This window comes from Phoca vitulina, unplaced genomic scaffold (genome assembly GCF_004348235.1).
Source record: "Phoca vitulina isolate PV1807 unplaced genomic scaffold, GSC_HSeal_1.0 scaffold49, whole genome shotgun sequence".
NCBI classification, from domain to species: domain Eukaryota; kingdom Metazoa; phylum Chordata; class Mammalia; order Carnivora; family Phocidae; genus Phoca; species Phoca vitulina.
Genome location: NW_022589752.1, coordinates 11,499,384 through 11,524,310, shown reverse-complemented (window position 1 = coordinate 11,524,310; position 24,927 = coordinate 11,499,384). Strand labels below are relative to the sequence as shown.

Sequence of the window (24,927 nt, the reverse complement as noted above, 5' to 3'; positions counted from 1 at the left end):
AAAAGGTTGTCTTTGGGTTGAGCAATTATAGGCTTTTACAGTCCAAGTGTTTATGTGTGTGTAATAGATACCCTCAAAAACGTATTGGATTTTCTGCCTATTTGCACTGATTAGTTCCAAGTGGAAGTAACCATATCCAAACATTAATCAAGACATAATTGTGTATGTTTGGTCTGTTTGTTAGTTTGTTTCCTAGCTAAGAATACTGTATTTTAATTGTTGGCTTTTGTGTTCTGTAAATCCTGCAGTTTCTAAATCAAAGACAGCTACCTTAAGGCTTAGTAAGAAAGTAGTATCCTTAATATCTTCTTGATTGCCATGCTGGCTCTCATTGTCTGGCTGCAAACTCTTGAGTCCTAGGTTTATATCAGCTTAGGCTGTATCTTCTAAAACTCATGTTTTACCTGCTTTTATTTGGAATATAAAAGAATTTGGCTCTTAAGCCTAGGAAGCCCCACTTTACTAGACACTCAGTCAATTTAGATTTCAAGCTACAGGTGGTATGAACTTTGTTCTGGAGAGCTGAATTGCCTTCCACATATGCTTCATACTGTGACACTCTGTTGTTTAGGCTGAGCTTATATCTCTTAAATGATTTTTTTGAAAGCAGTAAGAAATAGTGCTTATTAACATTCTTACTTTTTCCAGTCACTTCATTCAAGCTAGAGACTTGGTTAGTATTTTTTTTTTTACAGATTTATTTATTTATTATTTTAGAGAGAGAGAGTGGGAGGAGGGGCAAAGGAAGAAGGAGAGAGAGAATCTCAAGCAGACACCCTGCTGAGTGCAGAGCCTGATGCGGAGCTTGATCCCAAGACCCCGTGATCATGACCTGAGCCAAAACCAAGAATCACACACTCAACCGACTGAGCCACCCAGGCACCCCTTGGTTAGTACTTTTAAGGTACTAACCTTGAAGGTGGCAGTTTGATTAAATGTTTTGCTGTGGCATAGCAAGAGTTAGCTCCTTTTCTTCTTGCTATCTGTTTCCTTACCATCCGCTGGTCAGCCTCCAAGTCGGTACTATATACCACAGGTTCTGCTAGAGTGGACATCAAGTTCTACATTAGTTAGGACATGGGTTCAGGTGCTCTAACAAAGACCCTGAATCATAAGCGGTTAATCAAAAGAGAGGTTACTTCTTGTCCACATTACAGCCTGGGCATAAGCAGACAAAGCTAAGTTCTATTGTGTTGGGAATCCAGGATTCTTCTATTTTGTCCTCCACCATCCTTTGAGTGCCCTTGTCCACATGATGCAAGATGGTGCACCACCACCACTTCTGCATTCTAGCCAGTGAGAAGGGAAGGAAAAAAGGGAAGGCCCATCTCTTCCATTTAAGACCCTATTGTTCACATTAACCAGAACTTACAGCCACATCTAGCTGCAAGGATGCTTAAAATGTGCAGAGTATCCAGATAAAAATTTCATTAACAATTAAACAGTTCACTAATAAGGAAAAAAGGGGGAGAATAGATATTGGATTGCTGTTAGCAGTTTATGCCACAAAACATAGACTGCACATTTGGATCTTAAAGAACAAGTTAGAAGAACAAAACCCAAACCAAACAAAAACCAAAAGCCTTTATCACTGTATCAAAAATTAATAGTTGGATAGGGTAATTACAAAGTATAGTACCCTATGCATCAGTACCTGACTGGGTATATATAAATTTAACTGCCTTTATAACAAGTTAGTCTGTAGTTTGCCTTCCAGAGGCTACAATGGATATGCTCACGTGCATTACATTTGAGACTGTGTGCTTAAAAATTTATTTCTTCACCTGGGAGTTTTTTCCCCCCTCATTAATACTTGATGAGGTGTATGAAGCACAGAGTAGACCTAAAGTAGCATTGAGCGTCAAGCAGTTCCATCAAGGTTCCCCTAACTGCAGAGAGAGAAAATGTGTCATATATTTTCAAATGGAAGATTTCTTTGAGGGAGGCCTCAAGTTTTATGTACAAAATTAGTATAAATATTATATTTTATTCCATTTCATATGCATATTCTAGAAATATGCTTGTTTTTCATATAAAAATGTTTTTAAGTTACTTACTAAGTTTACCAAAGATAAAGTTGACGCTTCAGGAAGATTGCACAGTATTTTTTCTGTGTCTTTTATATTGATGCATACCTCTGGGGTGTGCATGAACTAGTTGAGGACTTGGGTAGTTGTGTCATAAAACTCACACTTAATACTTTATTTACAGTCATTGGCAATCAGTGATGAAATTAAAAAAAAATAGGGCTACTGGTACCAGTCATTTTCATGGCTACCTCCTTCCTTGTGCCGTCTTCCCTTCCCTAAATTCCTAGTGGTTGTCTCCTCAGCCCTCTGCTTTCACATAACTGATTCCTCATTCTTCAGATCTCTAACCAAATGTCTCATTTTCTGAGCAGGAACTTTCTTGACCATGGCAGACAGACTCTAAGGTGACACCGAGTGATCCTTGCCTCCTGATGTTCATGTCTTTCTGTAATCCCTTCTGCTTTAGTTCAGGCAGCTCCTGTGATTTGCTTCTAAGCAGTAGAATTTGGCAAGAGCGATAGGATGTCACTGCATTATGTTATGTGAGACTTGGTTTTCACAGACTGGAGTGAGAAAATCTCTTGGTGGTTTTGAAGCAATAAGCTGTCATGTGAGAAGACCACTTGGGTAGGAACTAAGGGTGGAATGTAGGAGCTGAGAGCTGGTCATCTGCTAACAAGAAAACAAGAACCTCAGTCCTACAATTGTAAGCAACTGAATTCTGCCAAAAAACATCAATGAGCTTGGAAGAGGATCCTGAATTCCAGCTGAGAACGTTGACCAGCTGATGGCTTGATTTCAGCTTGGTGAGACTGAGCAGAGGCAGCAGCTTGGACTTCTGAATGACAGAAACTGTGAGATAATAAATGTGTATCATCTTAAGTCCTTAAATTTATAGTAATTTGTTACATAGCAATAGAAAATGAAATCTAGATGTTCAGAGTCCTGTGTTGCTTGAGGAAAGAAAAATTCGCATTCCACATCCTACCTTCCGTCCTGATGGGCATGACTATCAGTGTTTGGGGCAGATTTGTCAAGGATAGTGGAGGGGGGAATGCAGTCCAGAATCAAATTTATAATCTTTGACTTCTGTGAGCTGAAAGCTGTCTGAGATCATCCTATGAACCACTGATTGCAGTACTGTAGTGTGAAGCTATTTGACTTTGCGATGTCTAGAGACCTAAGTTACTAGGAATGGCACTTTAATAGAATTGTGTTGTATCTCTACAGGTAATATGAGATGGCTCTTTGGAAATAATAGATCTAATAATCATTATTAGGATTTATTTTAAGGGAGAAACACTCTATTAGTAGAAAAGCACATGTTTCTTTGGTTCATTCATTTTACATTTCTTTTTCATCAAAACCCTACCTACTCAAGAGACCCCTTAAATATTGTATTCTCCCTCCCTGTCATGACTACTCTTTCTTCCCTTTTCTAACTTGGGGTGATGTCTTCTACCTATTTTACTATAAGGCTTTGAAAATAGTCCTGCATCAGCATCACTTATAGCTTATTAGAAATAGTTTCATCTCTCACCCACACTCTCAACATCAAAATCTGTATTTTTTATAAGTTCTCCATGTAATTCATGTATAAAAGTTTGAGAAGTTATGCTGTAAGTCTCTTATGGTATTTAATAGTATATCATGTTGAATTAGTTATTTTTGTATTTGCCTCATTTCTTCTTTTTTTTTTTAAGATTTTATTTATTTATTTGACAGAGAGAGACACAGCGAGAGAGGAAACACAAGCAGGGGGAGTGGGAGAGGGAGAAGCAGGCTTCCCGCTGAGCAGGGAGCCCAATGTGGGGCTGGATCCCAGGACCCTGGGATCATGACCTGAGCTGAAGGCAGACACTTAACGACTGAGCCACCCAGGCGCCCCTGTATTTGCCTCATTTCTTGCATTAGGTGATAAAATCCTAGGTGTCAGAAACCAAGTTTATTCATCTTTATTTCTCCTGCAGTGCCTAGCATGTATCTTACATATAGAGGTATAGAAAATAATTTATACAATAAATTATGTTAAATTGAATCAACTCTAGGAGGCTTTCTGTTTTATGGAAACGTTTAATTCTTATTGTTAGCTTCACATTATCTGTTATTCAGGACACCATTTTGTTGATAAAATTGGAGTCTTCCTAATCTACTTATAGATATTAGACCTTTGCAGAGAGGGGAAATCTAATGGTTTAGAGAGCTCCATTGTGGTTCAAAAATCTCTAATGACATTTTTATTCAATTTCTAACATTCAGATTGTTTCCTCAGAATGCACAAACATAGTTCCCAGCTCTTTTAGTATCCATGCTAATGGATGAGATTTAACTATTTTCTCTGATCTTCAATTCAGGAAGAGGATTAAGTGCATTCTGTGCATTCATCAAAGATACTTTGTTCTCTAATGTATCTCTAGTATATTCATGGCCTAAAATGTCTAAGAGAAAGCCAGCGTTCCTAGATACCTGCTCTTGCCCACTTGCCAGAGATCTTTTCACTTCCCTCTAATCTCTTCTATGCCCTCTCAATTTTTTCTCATAAAAAAAATAAAGGTAATAGATACTGGTGAAAACTGTATGGGGAGTGGTATTTGCATGCTTCATTGCTGATACTTCATGAAAAAATATAAAACTCTATGAATGATATTCAGCTGGCTTTCTAAAAGAATCTGTAAAAAGTGAAGCAAATGTATGGAATTTAACTATTAGAAAGATAATTTCATTGATAGGTAATTTCATTCCACATACTAATGTATGGTGTGTGTGTGTGTGTGTGTGTGTGTGTGTGTGTGTTTAGAAAACTATGGTTTGTTAACTGTTTATTTTTGGGAGCTGCTAAAATTACTTTATTTTTTTAAATTTTAATTAAAAAATTTAAATTTATTTAATTTTTAAAAATTTTAAAAATTTAAAAAATCTTTAAATTTTTATTTTTAAAATTTTATTTTTTAAAAGTAATTAATTTTACTTAAAAAAAACCAAAAATGTCTATTTATATCCTGAGTCCCAGTGAAACTCCTTCATGGTCAGTCCTGCCTCATAGCACTTAGTGAACATGATAGTTGAAGCCTTTTGAATTATTTTGTAGAGTGAATCCGGTATTTTATTCTGTTTAGGCTGCTATAACTAGATACTGCAGACTGGGTGCCTTAAACAACAGATGTTTATTGCCCATAGTTCTGGAGGCTGGAAAGCCCAAGAACAAGGTGCTGGTGGAAGTCCCACTTCCTGGCTTTCAGATCACCATCTTTTCTGTGCCTTCACATGGTCAGGAAAGAGAAAGAGAGAGAGTTTTGTTCTGTCTTCCTCTTCTTATGAAGGACACTAATCCCATTGTCGGAGCTCCACCTTCAGACCTCATTTAAACTTAATTACTTCCCAAGGGCCCCACTTCCAAATGCCATCACATTAGGGGGTAGGGCTTTGACATATGAATTTTGGGGAGGACACCATTCAGTCCATAGGTACAGTATGAAAACAATTTTAAAAATCTAAGGCTGCTGAATCTGGTAAAAATTTCTCTTTGGAGTGTAATCTTTTTCTTAATTACAAGGTAAATGGAAGTTTAGAGACATTGGTAGACTTGCCCTCTCGAGCATGACTCCTGTTTTTATTTTATTGGCAATCAGATTGCCTGTAATAGCTCTTAGAATCATCACAATATGAAGTTTTTAGAATTTTAGAGCTGGTGCTTAAGGGAACTTTAGGATTATGTAGTTTATCTCTCACTATATGCAGGAATTTCCTTTATAACAATGGTTTTCAAACATTTTTGAACTCACAATTACCTCTTTCTTTATAAAATAAAATCTTATAAATAAGGAGCTAAGTCTGCCATCTTTTAAAGAGAATGATGAAAGAAAAAGTTCTTCACCCTATACCCATACACCAACTTGAAGTACCCTCAGGCAGAGGAACTGAAAACCAAGAAAGGCAATTTATTAGGAAGCTGGATGACAAAGCCGAACTTAATATATTAGAGACAAACTCCGAATACATAATTTTAAAAGGCAGTTGCTTCTGAGTAGTTACAACAAACAATGGACACCTTGAAACTGCTTACTTCCAGTGATGCGGGGGCTTTGTTTTCACAGGCCTATTCTCAGAGGAACCCTGGAGTTCATGGAGGAGCCTTAGGGGCTGCTGTGGGTGGGGAGCCTAGTGGTGAGGAATCCCTGGGGTACCTCTAGTAGGAGTGACTTCATTTTTATATGTTTTGCATATTGGGCTTTAAGTCTGAAATTGTGTTTGGGAAAAAAGTAGGTGGTAGAAGGAATGCCATTATTATGTGTGTGTATGAGAACCCTAGGGTGAGAGGGTCTACTTCCAAACAAAATATAAATATCACTGCTCATCATTGCTCCCAAAGTTTGGTGCTAGGTTAGCATTATGTTAGAATCATTTGGAAATTTAATTAAAAATACAGATTCTGGGTTCCCCACGTTTGGAAATTCTGATTCAATAGGTCTTGGGTGGGACTTACAATATGAATTAAAAACATAACAAAATAAATAAACACACTGAAACATACCAGGTGATTCTCCCATGAACCAGGTTTGAGAACCTGTACTACTTTGTCTGTTGTCAGTAGGCATTCTGGGTACCTCCCTACCTCCTAAGGCAATCCATCTGTTTTTTGATGAATTAATGGTTAAAAAGACCTTTCCTCATGTTAAGGCGAAGTGTACATCTCTGTAATTTGGCTGAATTCCCTGCTATGAGTGTACTGTGACTAGGCTAATCATAAATTTCAGTTTTCCTAGTACAGTCCTAATATATGACTATTGTCCTACTATGATTATTAATAGTACTCCTTTCACTTTCAAAAGTATCCTGGTTTGGACAGTAAAATTTTATGGTTACCTTAACTATGACTCATGTTTTTAGGACTAGGCTGTTTATATCAAGCTAAAGGCCATATACTAGTTTTGCTGTAACAAACTACCACAAATTTAGTGGCTGAAAAAAACACCAGTGTGGGGCGCTTGGCTCGCTCATTTGGTGAAGCATGCAACTCTTGATCTCAGGGTTGTGAGTTTAAGCCCCATGTTGGGTGTAGCGATTACTTAAAAATAAAATCTTAAAAAAACCCACAAATATATTATCTTATAGTTCTGGAGGTCAAAAGTCCTCAAATGATTTAGTAGGACTACATTCCTCCTGAAGGCTCAAGGGGAGAATATGCTTTTCCTAGTGTCTACAAGTTGCTTACATTCTTTGGCTTTTTGCCCCTTACTTCTTGTTCAACACCAGCAATGACTGGTCAAGTATTTCCCACATGGCATCATTTTGACATTCCTCTGCTGTAGCAAATCACCCTTTTTATGCCTCTTATTAGGGCACTTGTGATTATATCTGGCCACCTCGATAATCCAGGATTATCTCAAAATCCTTAATTTAATCGCATCTCTAGTCTCTTTTACCATGTAAGGTTCTGGGAATTTGGACCATTATTCATCCTGCCGTAGGGCATAACCTATTCTCTTTCCCTGTTGTAGTTGGTGCTCATAAGCAGCAAAGGGCACTACCAGAAGAAAAGTGTCCCAATTTCATAGTAGAAAATATAAACAGAAAGAGAATTGTGGGAACTCAGGTTAACTATCATCTAAGAAGCATAGAGAGGGGAGGTGGGGGGGGGACGGGGTAACTGGGTGATGGGCATTAAGGGGGGAACTTGAAGGAATGAGTGCTAGGTGTTATATGCAACTGATGAATCACTAAATTCTACCTGTGAAGCTAATAATATACTATATGATAATTAAATAGAATTTAAATAAAAAAGAAAAAAAGAAGCATAGAGAATATAAAGTCCTTATTGTAACTATTGTCTTATAATTGCTTCTGAATTGAAGGTCAGAGAATATTATACTTGGAAGGAAACCATGTTTCTATTCGGAGTTATTTTTCCTTATACTTATCAGCATTTATTTTTATTTTAAGACAGGAAATACAGGATATTGTCAAGCATTTGATTCAGGGATTCTGAAGTAAAAAAATTAAGCTTAAAGAAACATAGTTGGAGATTTGTAACTTAGAAATGGGATGAGTTCATTTTTTTCCCAAAAGGGCAGATAGATTAATGGTATCATGAATGAGATTTCTTTGACTTATTTATTACTATCATTGTAATATGCCAGATGTCACCCATCTGACTATTCTGAGTTTAAAATTAGCATAAGCAGTAGTTTTAATGATTATGATCCTAAAGCAATATAATTTAGTGTAGGAAAGAGTATAAGGTATCCTTCTATATTAGTGTTCTGTTGCTATATAACAAATTATTACAGATTTGGCAACTTAAAATAACATATGTTTATTATATCTCAGTTTCCATGGATCAAGATTCTAATCACAGCTTAGCTGGATTCTCTGCTCAGGTCTCATAAGGCTGTAATGAAGGTGTCAGTCAGGGCTGCATTCCTCATTGGGGGCTCATGTCTTCTAAGCTTATTCAGGTTGGGGCAGAATTCAGTTCTTTGTGGTTGTACAACTGAGTCCCATTTTCTTGCTAATTGTTGTCTGGTTGCTCACCTCCTAAAAGCATCATCTCCTAAAAGCATCCTTCTCTGTAGGCAGTTGATGACATGATTATTTGCCTTCTTCCTGTGTTCTAGCAGGAGCCTCTCTCTTTGATGTTTCACCTTTTTTTAAAGGCTCACCTGCCTGATTAGATCAGGCCCACCCAGGATGATTTCTCTTTGATTAACTCCATATCAGTTAGCTAGTAAATAAATTGGAAGTGATAAATCTTCATATTCATAGTTTCCATCACACTTAAGGGGCAGGAATTATATATGGATGTGGATCATTGGGGATCATATTAAAATTCTAACTACCACACTTTCTTTACAAAAATATATGTGTTCCTTGTCTTGGCTTTGCCCTGTCACTTTGGATTTATTGGGAGATGACAGAATTATGGCTTATTTTAGTGTTTGTGATAGGACTTTTTATTGATAATAAAAATTGGTATCAACCACTTATGTTCATTAGTTTGGAACCAGAATCTTTTTTTTTTTTTAAAGTAAACTATGCCCCCCTCTCTCGCTGTGTCTCTCTCTGTCAAATAAATAAATAAAATCTTAAAAAAATAAAATAAAAAAAATAAACTATGCCCAACATGGAGCTCGAACTCATGATCCTAAGATCAAGAGTTGCATGCTCTACCAACTATAAGACAGTCAGGCACCCGTAGAACCAGAATCTTAATTTGTACATCATTCAGTTACACTTAATAAAATATTATTTCTATTTCTAAGAAGCAGAGCTGAAGTGACAAGTCTTTTTCCCTTCCACAGAATGATTGTAAACACAAATAATATACACCTTGGATTAAGGATGTATTGCTGTCATTATAGTCATAATACAGTTTTTCTCATGATGAAATAGTTTCATACACGTACAGTATTATCAAGCATAGAAGGAGATCCTCTCTTTTCCCCAGAAACATGTATGGTTTCATTTAGAAAGAACTTTCTAGTAAAATTCTTGAAAATTCTATATATAATTGGGGTGGACTATAATGAGAGAAATAGAAACTTGATGATCTCAGAATGAGAGTTGAAATATTTTCTGGTTATCACAACTCTGAGATTGCTTTTTCTCTTCAGTCTTACCCTCTTGAGTCATCTTCCACCTTTTCAAGTTTCAAAAACAAAACTCAACTGTTAATTAAATCTTTTAAATTGTGAGATTAAATTAAAAAAACTAAGTCTGGGGATGCCTGGGTGGCTTAGTTGGTTGAGCGCCTGCCTTCAGCTCAGGTCATGATCCTGGGATCGGGGCCCTGGGATCGAGTCCTGCATCAGGCTCCTTGCTCAGCGGGGAGCCTGCTTCTCCCTCTGCCTGCTTCTCTGTCTGTCTGCTGCTCCCCCTGCTTGTGCTCTTTTTCTCTCTCTCTGACAAGTAAATAAATAAATAAATCTTTAAAAAATAAAATAAAAAAACTAATTCTGTAAGATAGCGCTCAAAGATAATTCATAGATAATGCTTTTTAAACTTTGTGTTTATTTACATATTTATTACATATTTAAAATCTATTACATATATCTCAAACCCCAGTTCTTCCTAGGAAAGAGATTGGGTCAGTGACTTACTTGTGAAGGGATGGAGAATTTTAGGGATCTTGACGGCTCTATATTCTAGGTCAATATTGGTGTCAGGACTGGGAGTGAAGGGGATGGTTTCACAGTAGTAGTACTAAAAAAGGGTTGTTGCCATTTTCAGAGACTAATCCTGTGATTGGTCAGGATCTTGGCAGGAAACAGATAATACATTCAGACAAAATGATTGGGGAAAGTATGGTAGAGGATGGACTACATTAAGGAGACTCTAAGGGATAAGGCAGTACTCAGATATGAGCAATGGTAGGGGGGGAAACCTACCAATGTAGATGTCCTGATAGGAGTTGTGGCCTTTGGTAAAGGGACATGGCCCACCAACAGGACCTGGCAGGGAAGGAGCCAGGAGAATGAATACCTAGAACTCATTCCTACTGTGCAATGTCTTACTGGCACCTCCCTCTGCTAAGACCCACTGGAAGCCTAAGGGAAGGGAGCCCATTGTTGTAGCTCATGAATTTCAGTCTCCTAGGGCATAGGGTATGGTGAAAATGGGTGAAGAATCAAACTACAGGAGGAAAATGAAAAGAATTTTGGCAGAGATCCAATATGGCTTTTGTGTGGCATCTTTCATCTTGCAGAGACTATGGTGTTAATTTTAGAGGATAATGTTTTGGTTGGGATGCCTACTTATACGGTGTCATAACATTCATAAAACATACCTAAATTCTAGGAACTTTTATTATCCTGGTGCTTTCCTCAAAGAATTATGTTACAACCAGGAACAGAGACACTTCATGTATCTTTGCCTATGCTTTGCCTGAACTGACTTTTACTCTCTTCTCTGCCTGGAAAATTCTAATCACCTTTTGAAATCTAGGTCAAATATAATTTCCTGCTGAAGCTTTTCCTGTAACTATCCCATTCTCCTCTGACTACTCTTTATTTCATGTCTCCTTTGTACATAATATTCCATTGAGCACATACTTAATTTTCTTCTGGCTCTTTGTTTTTTTTTTTCTCTCTCCCATGGCTACCTTTCTCAAGGTCTTTGTTTTTGTTTTTAAAGTCCTTGCTTTACACACTCTTTGACATTTAGTAGGGACTTGTTGACTCAATGAGGTTTCTGATGGTCTTGGGTTATAGACATCCACCATGTACAGCCACCAGCAACAACAGAAATTTGATGACCACTTTGGACAATAGGTGGATGCGTCATGTCATAACTTAACGTACCCCTTTTCCTTACTCTCTCAGTTTTTTAGAGTAGAAGTTTTCCTATTTTGGGGAGAGAATCTAAACAAGAAAGCCCAGAGTTTCTAAAAGTATTAATTACAGTGATGTAGAGGATTGGACTTTTCTTTAGATCCAGAATTTGGCTACTTTCTTTTTTTTTGGTCTGCCTGTGCGTATTATTTCAATGCAGTTCTCTGAACATCTGGCTGGTACTTAACGGAGAAAGTGGCATATGATGCTTCTCCCTATGAACAGAGAGTATTTTTTTCAGTGTGCTGTATCCTTAGTTGAATCATGGGGATGAAAAAGTATGAGACATGGAAGTTGAAGTCAGAGGAAGTCAGTGTCCCATCATTCTTTGCCCCCCCCCACTTACTTTCCCTAATTAGCCAGTGTTGAACTGTACTTGAGGGAAATAAACCTTTGTTTTCCTAAGTGGCTTTGCAAGCCAGAGATTGAGTAGGTTAGTCTAGGAATCATAGCACCAAACATTAATACATATCTTTTGGTGTTCCTGAGTGAGAATAAACTTGAGTCAGGTGGACCACACAGAGGTGAAGGCCATAGGATACATAGCTAATTATACAGATTAAGATAGGATTTCTGAGTAATTTTTAAAAGTGATTCATCATTAATGGATTAAAATTCATTTTAATCCATTAAATGCAGGGAGCCTGCGTTTCCCTCTCCCTCTGCTGATCCCCCTGCTTGTACTCTCTCTCTCTGTCAATTAAATAAATAAAATCTTAAAAAAAAAAAAAAAAGATGAACATAGGGGAAGGGAAGGAAAAAGGTACCAGGTACACACTGCTGTCCTTTATTGTTCTTAAGCTTTTTACAGAATTAATCTCTTTAATGGAATTACCGAGGTGTGTTTCTTTCATGAATGTCTTGGAGAAATACATTTCTTCCCATAAATTATCACTGTAATTAAAGATCCATTTCAGGAAGGGGAATTTCTTTTTGTGGACTTATGTTACTTATTATTTATGCCATGCCTGATTTCTTAGGAAAACAATTCAGCAAGGCCACAAGTGGTCTACAAGTTCCTATGATGTGTCAGAAACTCTCTTCTAGAACAAAAGATAGAGGGTTAAAGTGGGGTAGATCCTTCCTTAATGTGTGTCTACTAACTGGAATGAACTAGGGGAGGACCAAAAAAGGGCCAGAAACCCTGCTGGCTCATTTGTGGTGGCAATGTGATAGCTGTCCTAATTTTTAAGAAATGGAAGGGAAGAAATTAGTAAGATATAATTAACAGTAAGATGTCAAATTGAACACTAGTAAGTAACATCCAATATAATGATCATCCAAAACACTGACAAATGAGAAAAAAAAAAAGAGTAAGGGATCTGAACAGGGGACAGATTTCTTGGTGTCGTATAAGAACAAAGGTGTTAACAAGGTGCCAAGTAGGCTAATTACAGATAGCCGTAAGTAAAAGAGCTACACAAAGTGGGAATCAGGTCAGATTATTGAGTAAACTGGAGAACTACCACAGTCTTGTGGGGATGAGATCAGAATAACTCAAGCAAAAAAAGAAGAGACCATTTACAAAGACATTTAGGTAATGGAAAAATTTGTAACATTTTTGAAACTGTGGGTTAGGGACAACAGTGTATTCTAACAGAATGAGGTTAACAATGGCCAAATGCAAAAAGGAAGACATTTGTGTGTTATTTCCTTTCTGTTTATGGGGAAAAGTAAAAATATCTTGACCAATTAGGAAAAGAAAGGTTTATTTCTTGTGTTGCCTTTAATAAAACAGGGACAGAGGGATAGGAGAAGTGAGGGTATAAGAGAAAGTCTGGAAGTTACTAAAAACTACATGTGTTTAAAAATTCAGGTTTGATGGAACTAGAGAGTATTATGCTAAGTGAAATAAGTCAGAGAAAGACAAATACCATATAATTTCACTCATATGTGGAATTTAAGAAACAAAACAGATGAACATAGAGGAGGTGCACCTGGGTGGCTCAGTCAGTTAAGTGTCTGCCTTTGGCTCAGGTCATGATCCCAGGGTCCTAGCACTGAGCCCCACATCGGGCTCCCTGCTCAGCGTGGAGCCTGCATTTCCCTCTCCCTCTGCTGCTCCCCCTGCTTGTACTCTCTCTCTCTCTGTCAATTAAATAAATAAAATCTTAAAAAAAAAAAAAAAGATGAACATAGGGGAAGGGAAGGAAAAATAAAATAAGATAAAAACAGAGGAAGGCAAAACATAAGAGACTCTTAACTATAGGGAACAAACCGAGGGTTGTTGGAGGGGCAGTGGGTGGGGGATGAATTAAATGGGTAATGAGCATTGGCAGGGGCACTTGTTGTGATGAGTACTGGGTGTTATATGTGAGTGATGAATCACGAAATTCTACCCCTGAAACTAATACTGCACTGTATGTTAACTAACTTGAATATTTTTTTAAACTAACTTGAATTTAAATAAAATATTGAAAGAAAAAAATAGAAATATAGGTTTGATTGCCAGCATGTTTGGACTTAGGTTAATGAGTGATGTTAGTGCTACTCTTATAATTTAGGAAAAAAAAAAACCCTGGTGACTGCACAAGTCCTAGGAGGGTATAAATTATAAAGGCATGTGTTATTTACTTAAATCAGCATCCCTTCAGTAACTACAAATCATTTGTTAGTTATTTGTGAACATTCTTGTCACTAGCATTTAATCAAATTTAATTCAGAATAAGGACAACGTCTGTCATAATGATTTATTTCCCCTTTTTGAAAGAACCTGTTACTCTGGAACTTTGTTCTCTTCCTTTCTGAATGAAATTTCTTTATTGGCTATATGGAGATAGTAAAAATGATGGTAATACTGAAAGGGATAAAAATTCCCATTTTGGTTGCTGTTGTACTCTGTTTTAGTATGAATAGAGGGATAATGAGGCTTGGTTATTGCTATGAAAAGATTAACTTTAGGGTTATGACTTTTCATTGCAAATGGAGGTGTAACATTTTTCAGCTTGATGGTCTTTGCATGGCAATATATGTTTGTATATTTATATGTATATGTATACTTACATATCTAGGTAGTGTTCACTGTTACACTTCTATTCCTCACAAAATAGTTCTACATTTAGTTGTTCTAAAGACTCAGGTCATCCAAAGGGTGTTTTGAAAAATGTGGCAATAAGAATAAATCATGCATACCATGTTGGAAGGCTCCAGTGGAGTTAAGATGATAAAGGTGCCTTATGAAGGAACTGACTTGGAGAATTTTCAAGTGGTGCTGTAGCAACAATAACAATATTGTTATACCTACATAGACTTTCATTGCCACATATTATCTCATTTGTTTAACATTCTGTGATGTGGATATTACAGTCATAATATTACCATTTTATAGATAAGGAAACTGAGGCTAAGAGAGTGACTTGCCAAACTCCGTAGTTAGTATGTGTTAAGACCTGGGAAAAGTCTGAGATTTTATCCTCTTTACAAATTAACAAGCTCATCTGTTACTGTTTCATGTAGTGGCAGAAGCCACAAGGTTCTTGAGTTAGAGACAAAGCACTGTAAGCTTCATGATGATTTGAACTGCTTCCCAGTTCCCCTCTTCCCCCAACCCATGGAGGCAAAGCAGGTAGGCCTATTAATTATATGGATGCTGTGCAAGCAGTGGGGCATTGAGAAACACAAAACTTGGGGATTCACTGATTTTATAGTAAACAGAAGCAAGCTAGCTCTTTGTCAGGTAGAAGACATTATCCCTAAAGTTTGCTTGCAGCAAATGCAACTTTGAGAAATGATCGTTAAAAAGAGCAGTCAGGGGCACCTGGGTGGCTCAGTTGGTTAAGCGACTGCCTTCGGCTCAGGTCATGATCCTGGAGTCCCGGGATTGAGTCCCGCATCGGGCTCCCTGCTCAGCAGGGAGTCTGCTTCCCCCTCTGACCCTCCCCCCTCTCATGTGCGCTCTCTCTCCTCTCATCCTCTCTCTCAAATAAATAAATAAAATCTTTAAAAAAAAAAAAAAAGAGCAGTCAGGGTCTTGCATTCTTGGCGTATCCAGCAGGAATGTACAGGGATGCTCAAGTCTCAAGGTAGATTGCCTCCTCCAACAGTATGTGGCAGAATTAAACTTTAAAAACTCAATTTTTTTGAGTGTGATGACTAAAACTGTAGCTGAACAAGTAGCAGCTATAAGTCCCCCACTCCTACCCCCATATATTTATCTTCTTATTTTTTGGTCCTATCCAGGACATCTTGAAACTAGTGCTCTTGGCTTATTTGATATACTCATTTACTAAAACCAGTTATTGTTATTATGAAGGCAGAGAACAGAAAACAGGGCCCAATTTAGGAAAGTTACTGGTCTCAGTCTCCGAATCTCCCCTAATCTTCACTAGCTACTGCCACTGCAAGGAGCTGTGGTTATGTTTTTATAAATGAAATTCCTTGTTCCTATAGCAGTTACATTTGCTATAAAACTGAAGGGAATGATAGGAACCATAAAAAAATAAGGGGAAAAAATAAGGAACAAGTGGTGTAACTAATGGTGGGTATAGGAAAAAAATGTTTATTTATAATTCTTTTAAGTCAGGATTTTACTTTCTTAAAGGAATAATTAAAATATAATTTGAAATTAGAAAGGACCTTAGGAATATTAAATTCAGGCTCCCCATCTTATAGATTAGAAAATATAATTAGAAAAATTAGAGACAAAGGATGGTTGAATAATTGTTCAAAATCAGGTTTCTAGTAACAGAATAAAGTGATGGAGCAAAGTTAGATTATTGTGATAATCACATGCCCAGTATTGGAAGCCCCCCCCCTTAACTAGAGCAGTTTATAGGATTCAGTCAGTAAATGTTGAATTACTTTGTTTTATGATTGAATAGGATCTATTCTCTGTTCTCAAAGAATTCATTTATAGTAGAGCAATAAGAATTCAATTTGATAGCTACCATTCTAAAACCATGTACAGATTGGATAAATTAATTCAAGCTTGGGGTGGTCAGGGAAAGCTTTATAAAGGTAGGTCTTGAAAAATTACAAAGAGGTTTCCATGCAGAGAGATGGAGACTTGGCATTCCAAGCAGAGGGAGAACTGCGTGCATTGGCATGGTGAATGAAAGTATATAAGGTGATCAAGAAATGATCAGTGGTTTGGTGTAGCTGGATGTTACTAGATTTGAAGATGGAATGTCAGGTAGAATACAGATTAGGAAAATGTTAGATACCATGTTAAATAATTAGGACATTTTGGGGGGGAAACACTGACATTTTAAGGCTAGTTGGCATATGAAGTATAAAAGAAAAAGATTGGTTCAGAAATCAGAATCAGTTAAAAAAAGTGATGTCACAAAAGCCAACTGCAGATAAAGAATTGAGAAATATGGTATATGAAGGCTAGCAGAATACGCCTCCCCCAAATATGCCATTTTGACATAAGGATTATTTTGAGTGGAAGGGAATTTTTTAAAAAGCAGATACAAGGAAAGATCTCTGCCTCTTCCTATTTGTCTAAAAGCAGGACATAAATTTGTAAAGGTGTTTCCCCTCCCCTCTGGACCAAGAAGGACAGAAGTTAGTCACTAGAATGGAAATGGAGAAACCTATATAACAAACTTTACTAACTAGCACTTATCTTCCATTAATTTCTCCTTATGTTTACCTTCCCACTGTTTGCTGTTCTAGAAACTCAGTTCTTTTTCCTTTTGTTAATATGCTATATAAGTCCAAGTTCTCATCACCCTTTGAGTTATTCATCACTGAGTATTCCCATATGTATGCATGATATGCATGGGAATAAACTTCTGTTTGTTTTTCCTTTGTTAGTCTATCTTGTCAGTCTAATTCACAGGGCCACAGCCAGTAGAACCTAGGAGGATATAGGGAAAAAGTTTTTTCCTCCCCTACTAAGTTGTAAATAGGGTCAAATGCTGAAGAGAGGTCAGGTAGGATGAAGACTAAAAAGGGTCCACTTTATTTGGAAATGAAAAGTGCTTCTTTGGTGCCTCTTTCTGAGTGGTTTCAGTAGAGTGTGAGAGCAGAAGCTAAGTAACTATATGTCAAGGGAAAGATTTAGACGTAAGAAAATGGAGACAACATTTGTTCATGTATTTTTATCTTAAAACTGAATAATGAACAGCTTGAATCATATTCTGTTTCAAGCCTTCAATCTATACAAGCTAGATACAACAAATTACTTTTCTTTTTTTTTTTTTTTTTGTATGGCTCTTCGTGGGTTCCGACCCACCCATTGGTCAATGGTCCACAAAGGATAAAGAGTCTGTATCTCATGCTAAGAAAAAAAGCACACTCTCTAGCAAAACTGTCACTCTTTTCCATAGCAGCCTTACCCAGCCTACATTCATTTTCAATGTAACATTTTTTTAAAAAAAAAACCTAAAAAGAGATCATCTCTGTTAGCAAATTAGTATTATAGGTAGAACCCACATGATTCTTGGCCTTTATCATATAAGTATCATTTCTGTGAAATATTGGAATATCTTATCCTAAATATTTATAACATAAGTTTTATGCATAAATGTTTTTCTTTAAGAAGCAGTTTCAAATATATCTATTTACATGATTACACATTTTGAAAAACCTACAAGGCCTTGTTATTATTTCTTAGTGTTAATGTTAACCAAAATGTTAACACTGATTCTTTCTTAGTGTTGGGATTAGATGAATATGTTTAATGTTCTTATTTTTACATAAAAATACTAAGAAAGAAGATATTTAAAAATATTTAGAGTCATAAATGTCAGATTCTATTTTTTATTTTTATTATTTTTTTGAGATTCTATTTTTAATTATTTCCCAGAAGGGCTGATATATTTTGTCTATATATAATTTCAAATTATAGTTTTGAAATTGAGGTTTGTACTGGGTAAATTTCAGATTCTTCACATTATTAAAGCAGTTGAATTGGCTTGGGTTAGAACTTCATGTGTGAATTCTTGGGTATAAATTTAGGGAATTATAGAGTTTAAAATACTAATTTTTGAAGGGGAATTATAAAGGTGAATGAATATATCTCTAGCCTTTGAAATATAGTCAATCTCCAATTATCTGCATGTACAGGAGACCATCTTCTTCTAGGTGAGAGTTTCTCAAACCTGTTGGGAAACTACCATTGCTTGGATCCAGTTGAAAAGAGTTCGCCCATCTTGCTGGTTTTTAAAGCCACACTCTCTCCCTGCCCGTGCAAATGGGTGGAATTGCACATCATTCATGCTTCAAACACAACCCTCCTTGCCATTAGCAAGGATAATAATCAGATGAATAGAGGTTGGGAGATTAAGTTCTGAATGACATTGGCATTCTAAAATTGGCTGTCATATCTGCAATTCAAATAGCATCTACTTTTTCTTTGTTATGTTAAAATGAAATTAGAAATATCTTAATAGCCAAAGAAGTTAGCCTATGGTTATAATAATTTCCTTAGAATTAGTGAGACACTGATTTCAAACAGTAGTCCAGTGCTCATTTTCATTTAGACAGTTTGAGTTTATTTTTATCCGTTTTATTACATGGGATTTGTTAAGCTTCACAGTGCAGCTCTAAAGAAGGGAGAGAGCAGAATCCTGGGGGCATGAGGTAGAGAGAGAAAAGCCTGGGTTCAGATATGACTTTATGTTGGAATGCAAAGAGTTAGCTAGAGCTTTCTGAAGAAGTGAAATCTAAACAGAGACTGAAAACATGAGATGTTCAGGCTGGAAAAGGAATTAGGAATTCAGAGGTTGGGGAAGAGTGTCCAGGGTAAGAGGGCAGTATATTTGAAGGTATAGAGGCTGGAGAGAGCATGGCTTGTTAGTGAAACTGGTTAAAAATAAGCCATCACTACCGCCACCATCAACAACCAAAATTCTTTATTTCAGAGATGAAGCATGGCCAGAGGAGAGCCTGCAGAGGGGTTTAGGGATGTACTGAAGGATTTTAAGCAAGGTAGTTACCTGATCAGTTTCATATTTTACAAATATCACTGATATTGCAGTGTATGGAACAGATTGGTGGGGGCAAGAATTGACACAGGCAGGCTAGTAAGGAGACTTGGAATAATCCAAGTAACATAATGGTGGTGTTGATGGGGAAGGAAAGAAATTGGTGGGCTCTTGAGCTATTTCAGAGATAATAATAGCTCTTGGAGGTCGATTAAGTAGATGGAATAGGGAAGAGGGAATAATTGAGGTTTACTCTCCCGTTTCTAGCTTGGCAGCAGTCAGGATGGTGATTCTCCCAAGGAGGATGGTGTTTTGTTATGGTTTCCACCCATGATTGGATGAAGTGAGATAGGAAAAAAGGAGTTTGGAAGGAAGAGAATATTAATTTTGAGAAAGACCACTCACTCATCAAGAAAACGTGGAACCAGACAGCCAAAGCTACTACTACCATTAGCTCTTTCTATGGTCCATGGCTGTGGCTTCTTGTAAGAAACCCTTTGTTTTATTTGTTAGGATATTGTTTTATTTTTATAACAGTATATAAATATTATTTTCCTTTCCCCCTTTTTAAAATATAGTATCCTGCAGTCAAATAGTGTTTGATCTAAAAGGACCTTGGAAATTGTAGTTTCTATTCACAGGTGAGGAAATTGGAGCTCTGAGAGAAGATGCATGATAGCTGTGGAGTGACGGAAGTAGTTAAACCCAGGTCTCCTGATGGCCACTCTATTGCTCTTTCCACAGTACCTAGCCAGCTCCATTGATTATTGTTTTCCCTTAAAGCAAATAAGTGAAATTGAAGGCTTGATAAAAGAAAGATATTATTATCACAGAGGAAAGAAAAAATTGCATAAATATATTGTTAACACAGTTTTTTGGTAGTATAGAATTCCATTTTAGATAACCAGGGTTGCAGAAATTGAGTCCCTTCTCAGTATTATCTTTCCTATCCTTCCATTGGCCTTCTATCCTGGTGAACCTGAAAGGGTTAAAATCAGGCAATCTGGTCTTAGGTTTGGCTTTATCTCTAATAAATTGATGAACTCATTCCACTTCTATTGACCCCATTAAAAAAATTCAGATCTCAAAAAATAATAATTTGGGACTAGATTCTTTTAAAATCTTTTTTTTGGTCTGTCTTTATCATTTTATGTTTTCTGTCACTGGTTGTCTTTACTTTCTTCCTTAAACTGCTTCTCCTTCTTCATGGCAAATAGGAACCTCTTATTTATTTGTTTGTTTGTTTATTATTATTTTTAAAGATTTTATTTATTTGAGAGAGAGAGAGAGACAGAGCACAAGCAGGGGGAGAAGCAGAGGGAGAGGGAGAAGCAGACGCTCCACTGAGCAGGGAGCCCGACATGGAGCTCCATCCCAGGACCTGGAGATCATGACCTGAGCCGAAGGCAGACGCTTAACCAACTGAGCCACCCAGGTGCCCCAAAATAGGAACCTTTTAAAAAACCTAGGTACAGTAAGTCAGTGAGGTGTATGTCCAGGATAGTCCTTTTTTTTTCTTGAAGATTTTATTTATTTATTTGAGAGAGAGGGAGCGCACATGTGCATGCACAAGTGCAAGCCGGGGAGGGAGGAGGGGCAGAGGGAAAAAATCTCAAGCAGACTCCCCGCCAAACGTGGAGCCCTACACGGCCACAGGACTTGGCTCAAAATGGGACTAGATGCAGGGCTTGATCTAAAGACACCAAGATCATGACCTGAGCCGAAATCAAGAGTCAGATGCTTAACCAACTGAGCCACCCAGGCACCCCAGGATACTCTTTTTATAGATTAAATAGAATAGGACCAGATTTTGGTTTGTTCTGTTAGCAACATATCACCATATTTACTTTCCTTCTTTAAAAAGAGGACTTGAAATCAGGAAGAGAAGCAGAAGAGGAAAGTACGAGAATCTGGAGTAGATGGGGGTTGAGTGTAGGGTGGGTATAATGCTGTGGTTTTCCAAGTAGAGAGAGGACACCCTAGGAGGTATGCATGTTGATTCACTGGGTTTTGGAGAGAAAATATTGGAACTTCTCTTTGTTTTTATTTTTAATTTCTTTCTTTACAAAATTCTGCTTTTGTGTATGTCATAATACATGACACATCAATAGAGTGCATATCATTTATAATGAATATAATGAATATATATATTCCCAAATATATATATATAGTGAGAGTGTGTTTCAAGATGTTAAGCTGACAGAAGGATATGGTTAAATAAGTTTGGAAACCACTGGTGAAGAATTTGCAAAAAAGGCAAGTCAGGGGCATCAAGATAAATATTATGTTCTTAATTTCTCACTTTTGGCTATTGTCATCCCTGGAAATAAAGAGAAGACTTAAAACAAAAATAACAACAACAAACAGAATTTTAGTGGCAGAATTTATTTTAACTGAGTCTTTAACGTTACAGTTGTGGAAAAGCATTCACCCACAAAATTATTTAATTTTAAGATTAATTTTATTCTTGTTCATGATTTTTTGAGATTGTCAAGTAACTCATACTGAAATTGACCCAGTATAATTTAATTTATTTGAACTTTTCAACTGAAGAGGCAGTAGTAGATTACATTAGTGTTTTTAAAAGATTTGGCTAGGAATTTTTAAGTTTTGTGTCTTTCAGTTTTTTTCCATTCATTTTATTTTATTTTTTCCAATTATTTCTCACAGAATAAGACCACAGCTTGCCAAAGAGAAGATTGAAGGATGCCATATTTGTACATCTGTCACACCAGGAGAACCTCAGGTCTTCCTAGGGAAAGATAAAGCTTTTACTTTTGATTATGTGTTTGACATTGAATCTCAGCAAGAGCAGATCTACACTCAATGTATAGAAAAACTAATTGAAGGTTGTTTTGAAGGATACAATGCTACTGTTTTTGCCTATGGACAAGTAAGTACCAAATTATTTTCATAGGAGCTGTAACTTTTCAGAAGTGTCAGTTCACTTGCACTTTTATTTTTGTTTCTTGAACTTATGTTATTAGTATCAAGCATGCATTTTTCTTTGTTCTCTTCTTTTATTCAGACTGGAGCTGGCAAAACATATACAATGGGAACAGGATTTGATGTTAACATCATCGAGGAAGAACAGGGTATTATTTCTCGTGCTGTTAAACACCTTTTCAAGAGTATTGAAGAAAAAAAACACACTGCAATTAAAAATGGGCTTCCTGCTCCAGATTTTAAAGTGAATGCCCAATTCTTAGAGGTAGAGTCTAATTGTGTCATTAGTTTCTTTATATCTTATCCTTAAGACCATAACTCTTATGATTTTATACACCCAGTTTCTAGTATAGTATTTGGCACTTAGTGCTTAATAAATAACATTTGAGTAAATTAATTTTAGGTAATAGGTCATAGTAACAATAGAAAATAAGTAATAAATATTCTTATTGGTATTAAAAATTATAAACACTTGATCAGAGTCCATAGGGTAAAACAATTAATACTGTTTATTTCAGACTCCATCTTATAATTACTGTTGTAGTGTAGACAGGCTCACAAAGATCTGGGAACTCAGCAGCTAAGAAGGAGGGAAGATGTGTGGAATAATAGGATTGAGGCTATAGCACTAATTGGGCTGCAAAAACTGGTATTGCTGCAAGGATAGGCCTATGTTTTATGCAATGTCCAAAGGTTGGGGCAGGTTTGGATTAATTTAGGGCAGTCACCAGTCTGGTGGGAGGAACATGACAGTAAGAAGACATCTGGGATTTGAGCAATATTGCAGTTAGGTGGATGGCAACATTATAATTCTGGGTGCTTGGTTCAAAGAGTATTCTAGTCTAGTTCTAGTCTAGATTGCCTGAGCTAATCATTTTGATCATTGATGAAATAGTTTGTTCAGCATTATGTAGCACGAAATAGAAAACTTAATTCAAATTAACATCAGTTATCTTACTCCTGGTTTTAATGGAAATCCCAATTTAGTAAAAACTAAGAATAATGTAACTATGTACTTCTTACCAAAAGAAAGGTAATTAGTAGTGGAAAAAAAAAGAAACAGTGTTCTTCTGCCTTCCCTTTCACCATCCAAATGTTGTTAGGCATTGTGACTATAAGCATATTGATAGAAAAATAGGTGTATGCATCCTCTTCTAAGGTATAATCTTCTTAGCCACTATTGATACAGAAACACTAAAATTATTGCTGACCTTGGAAAAATACTAAGTATTAATTTTTAGATACATTAAGAAAGGTTGTAGGACAATAGGAAATATTTTTAGCTGAAGTAGTAAAAATTCTTAAAATCTTCCCTAAGCTTCGGATTTGTGTGCATTTGGTATTTCTGCATTTACTTAATATTTATAAATATTTGTTTATCTCTTGCAAATGATTAATAGATCATTTTAGCTAGTTTTCAACTCATTAGTCATGATTAAGTCATTTACTGTTCTTATAAAGAAATCTGGCATTTATTTGTATTTGTAGTAATAATTCTATCATTCATTTTTATGTGTTATTTTAAAGAAATATGTTATTTGAAAATGTTTTAAGATATGTTAGAAAGATAATATGCAATATATGTTAATAGCCATGAGGCAATTTGTACTAAAATTAAGCTTATAATATTTCTTTTTGATAGCTATATAATGAAGAGGTCCTTGACTTATTTGATACCACTCGTGATATTGATGCAAAAAATAAAAAATCAAATATAAGAATTCATGAAGATTCAACTGGAGGAATTTATACTGTGGGCGTCACAACACGTACTGTGAATACAGAATCAGAGGTGACATTTATGTTAAAGTTAAAATAGAGCATATTTGGCTTTATTTAATAATCAGCCTTACTGATAGTTTGCTTAAGATCAAGAATGAAATTTGTATCCATATATGTAATATGGAGTTAAAAATCTTGTCTTCTTTCCCCATATTTTTTTATATCAGGATTTTATTATCTATAATGTCAAGGTTATGATAAAGTCAGTACATTTATCATAGCATGAAAAGAATCTAAGGCAATACATGTATAGTTTTCTTTCACAGCTAGAGAGAGTTAGATCATTGAAGGTGAAGGATGAGATGCCAATCCTTGTGTTCCTTTTGCTGTCACGTATGTAGGACTATATCATGGTTCCTAAAGGGAAACTATTAAGAAAAGTTACAGAAAAGTATTTCAAGAGAAGATACAGAGGGCCCCAGTAATTCAAGTTGTTGCTTAGTTTGTTCCCAAGTGTTCTACTGTAACAGTTTTGGAATGGAAGCTGCAAATGTCAGCAAATGACAAACAATGGAATCTCAGTGTTTTCTCCTATTAAAAAAATAATACACTATTATACTGAGAAGTTCAGCTCAGAAAGTGCCTGTAACTAAAATAATATGAAAATCCACATCTTTTATATCCCCTAATATGGTAGGTTTTGACCATTAGCTTAGATTTCTGATTGTATGGTGTCTTGTTTAAATATTGTTCAAGTAAAATCTTTCTTTGCCTTTTCCAGATGATGCAGTGTTTGAAGCTGGGTGCTTTATCCCGGACAACTGCTAGTACCCAGATGAATGTTCAGAGCTCTCGTTCACATGCCATTTTTACCATTCATTTGTGTCAAACCAGAATGTGTCCCCAAATAGATGCTGTGAGTTTTTAGTTCTAATTTCTTTTTCTTTCTTCTCTTCTCTTCTCTTTTCCCCTCCCTTCCTTCCTTCCATCCTTTCCTTTCCTTTCCTTTCCTTTCCTTTCCTTTCCTTT

The 24,927-nt window shown here is 36.3% G+C and overlaps 1 protein-coding gene across 6 annotated transcripts in view; it reads left to right on the top strand.

The window, feature by feature from the left end:
- KIF21A (kinesin family member 21A) overlaps positions 1 to 24,927 on the top strand; it is a 147,611-nt gene that overhangs the window by 50,655 nt on the left and 72,029 nt on the right. For all 6 annotated transcript variants that reach the window (XM_032432815.1, XM_032432814.1, XM_032432817.1 and 3 more), the window contains exons 2-5: positions 21,901 to 22,123; positions 22,259 to 22,441; positions 23,819 to 23,968; positions 24,680 to 24,814. In XM_032432815.1, the coding sequence (XP_032288706.1) occupies positions 21,901 to 22,123; positions 22,259 to 22,441; positions 23,819 to 23,968; positions 24,680 to 24,814 (691 nt within the window). The remainder of the gene's footprint in view (positions 1 to 21,900; positions 22,124 to 22,258; positions 22,442 to 23,818; positions 23,969 to 24,679; positions 24,815 to 24,927) is intronic.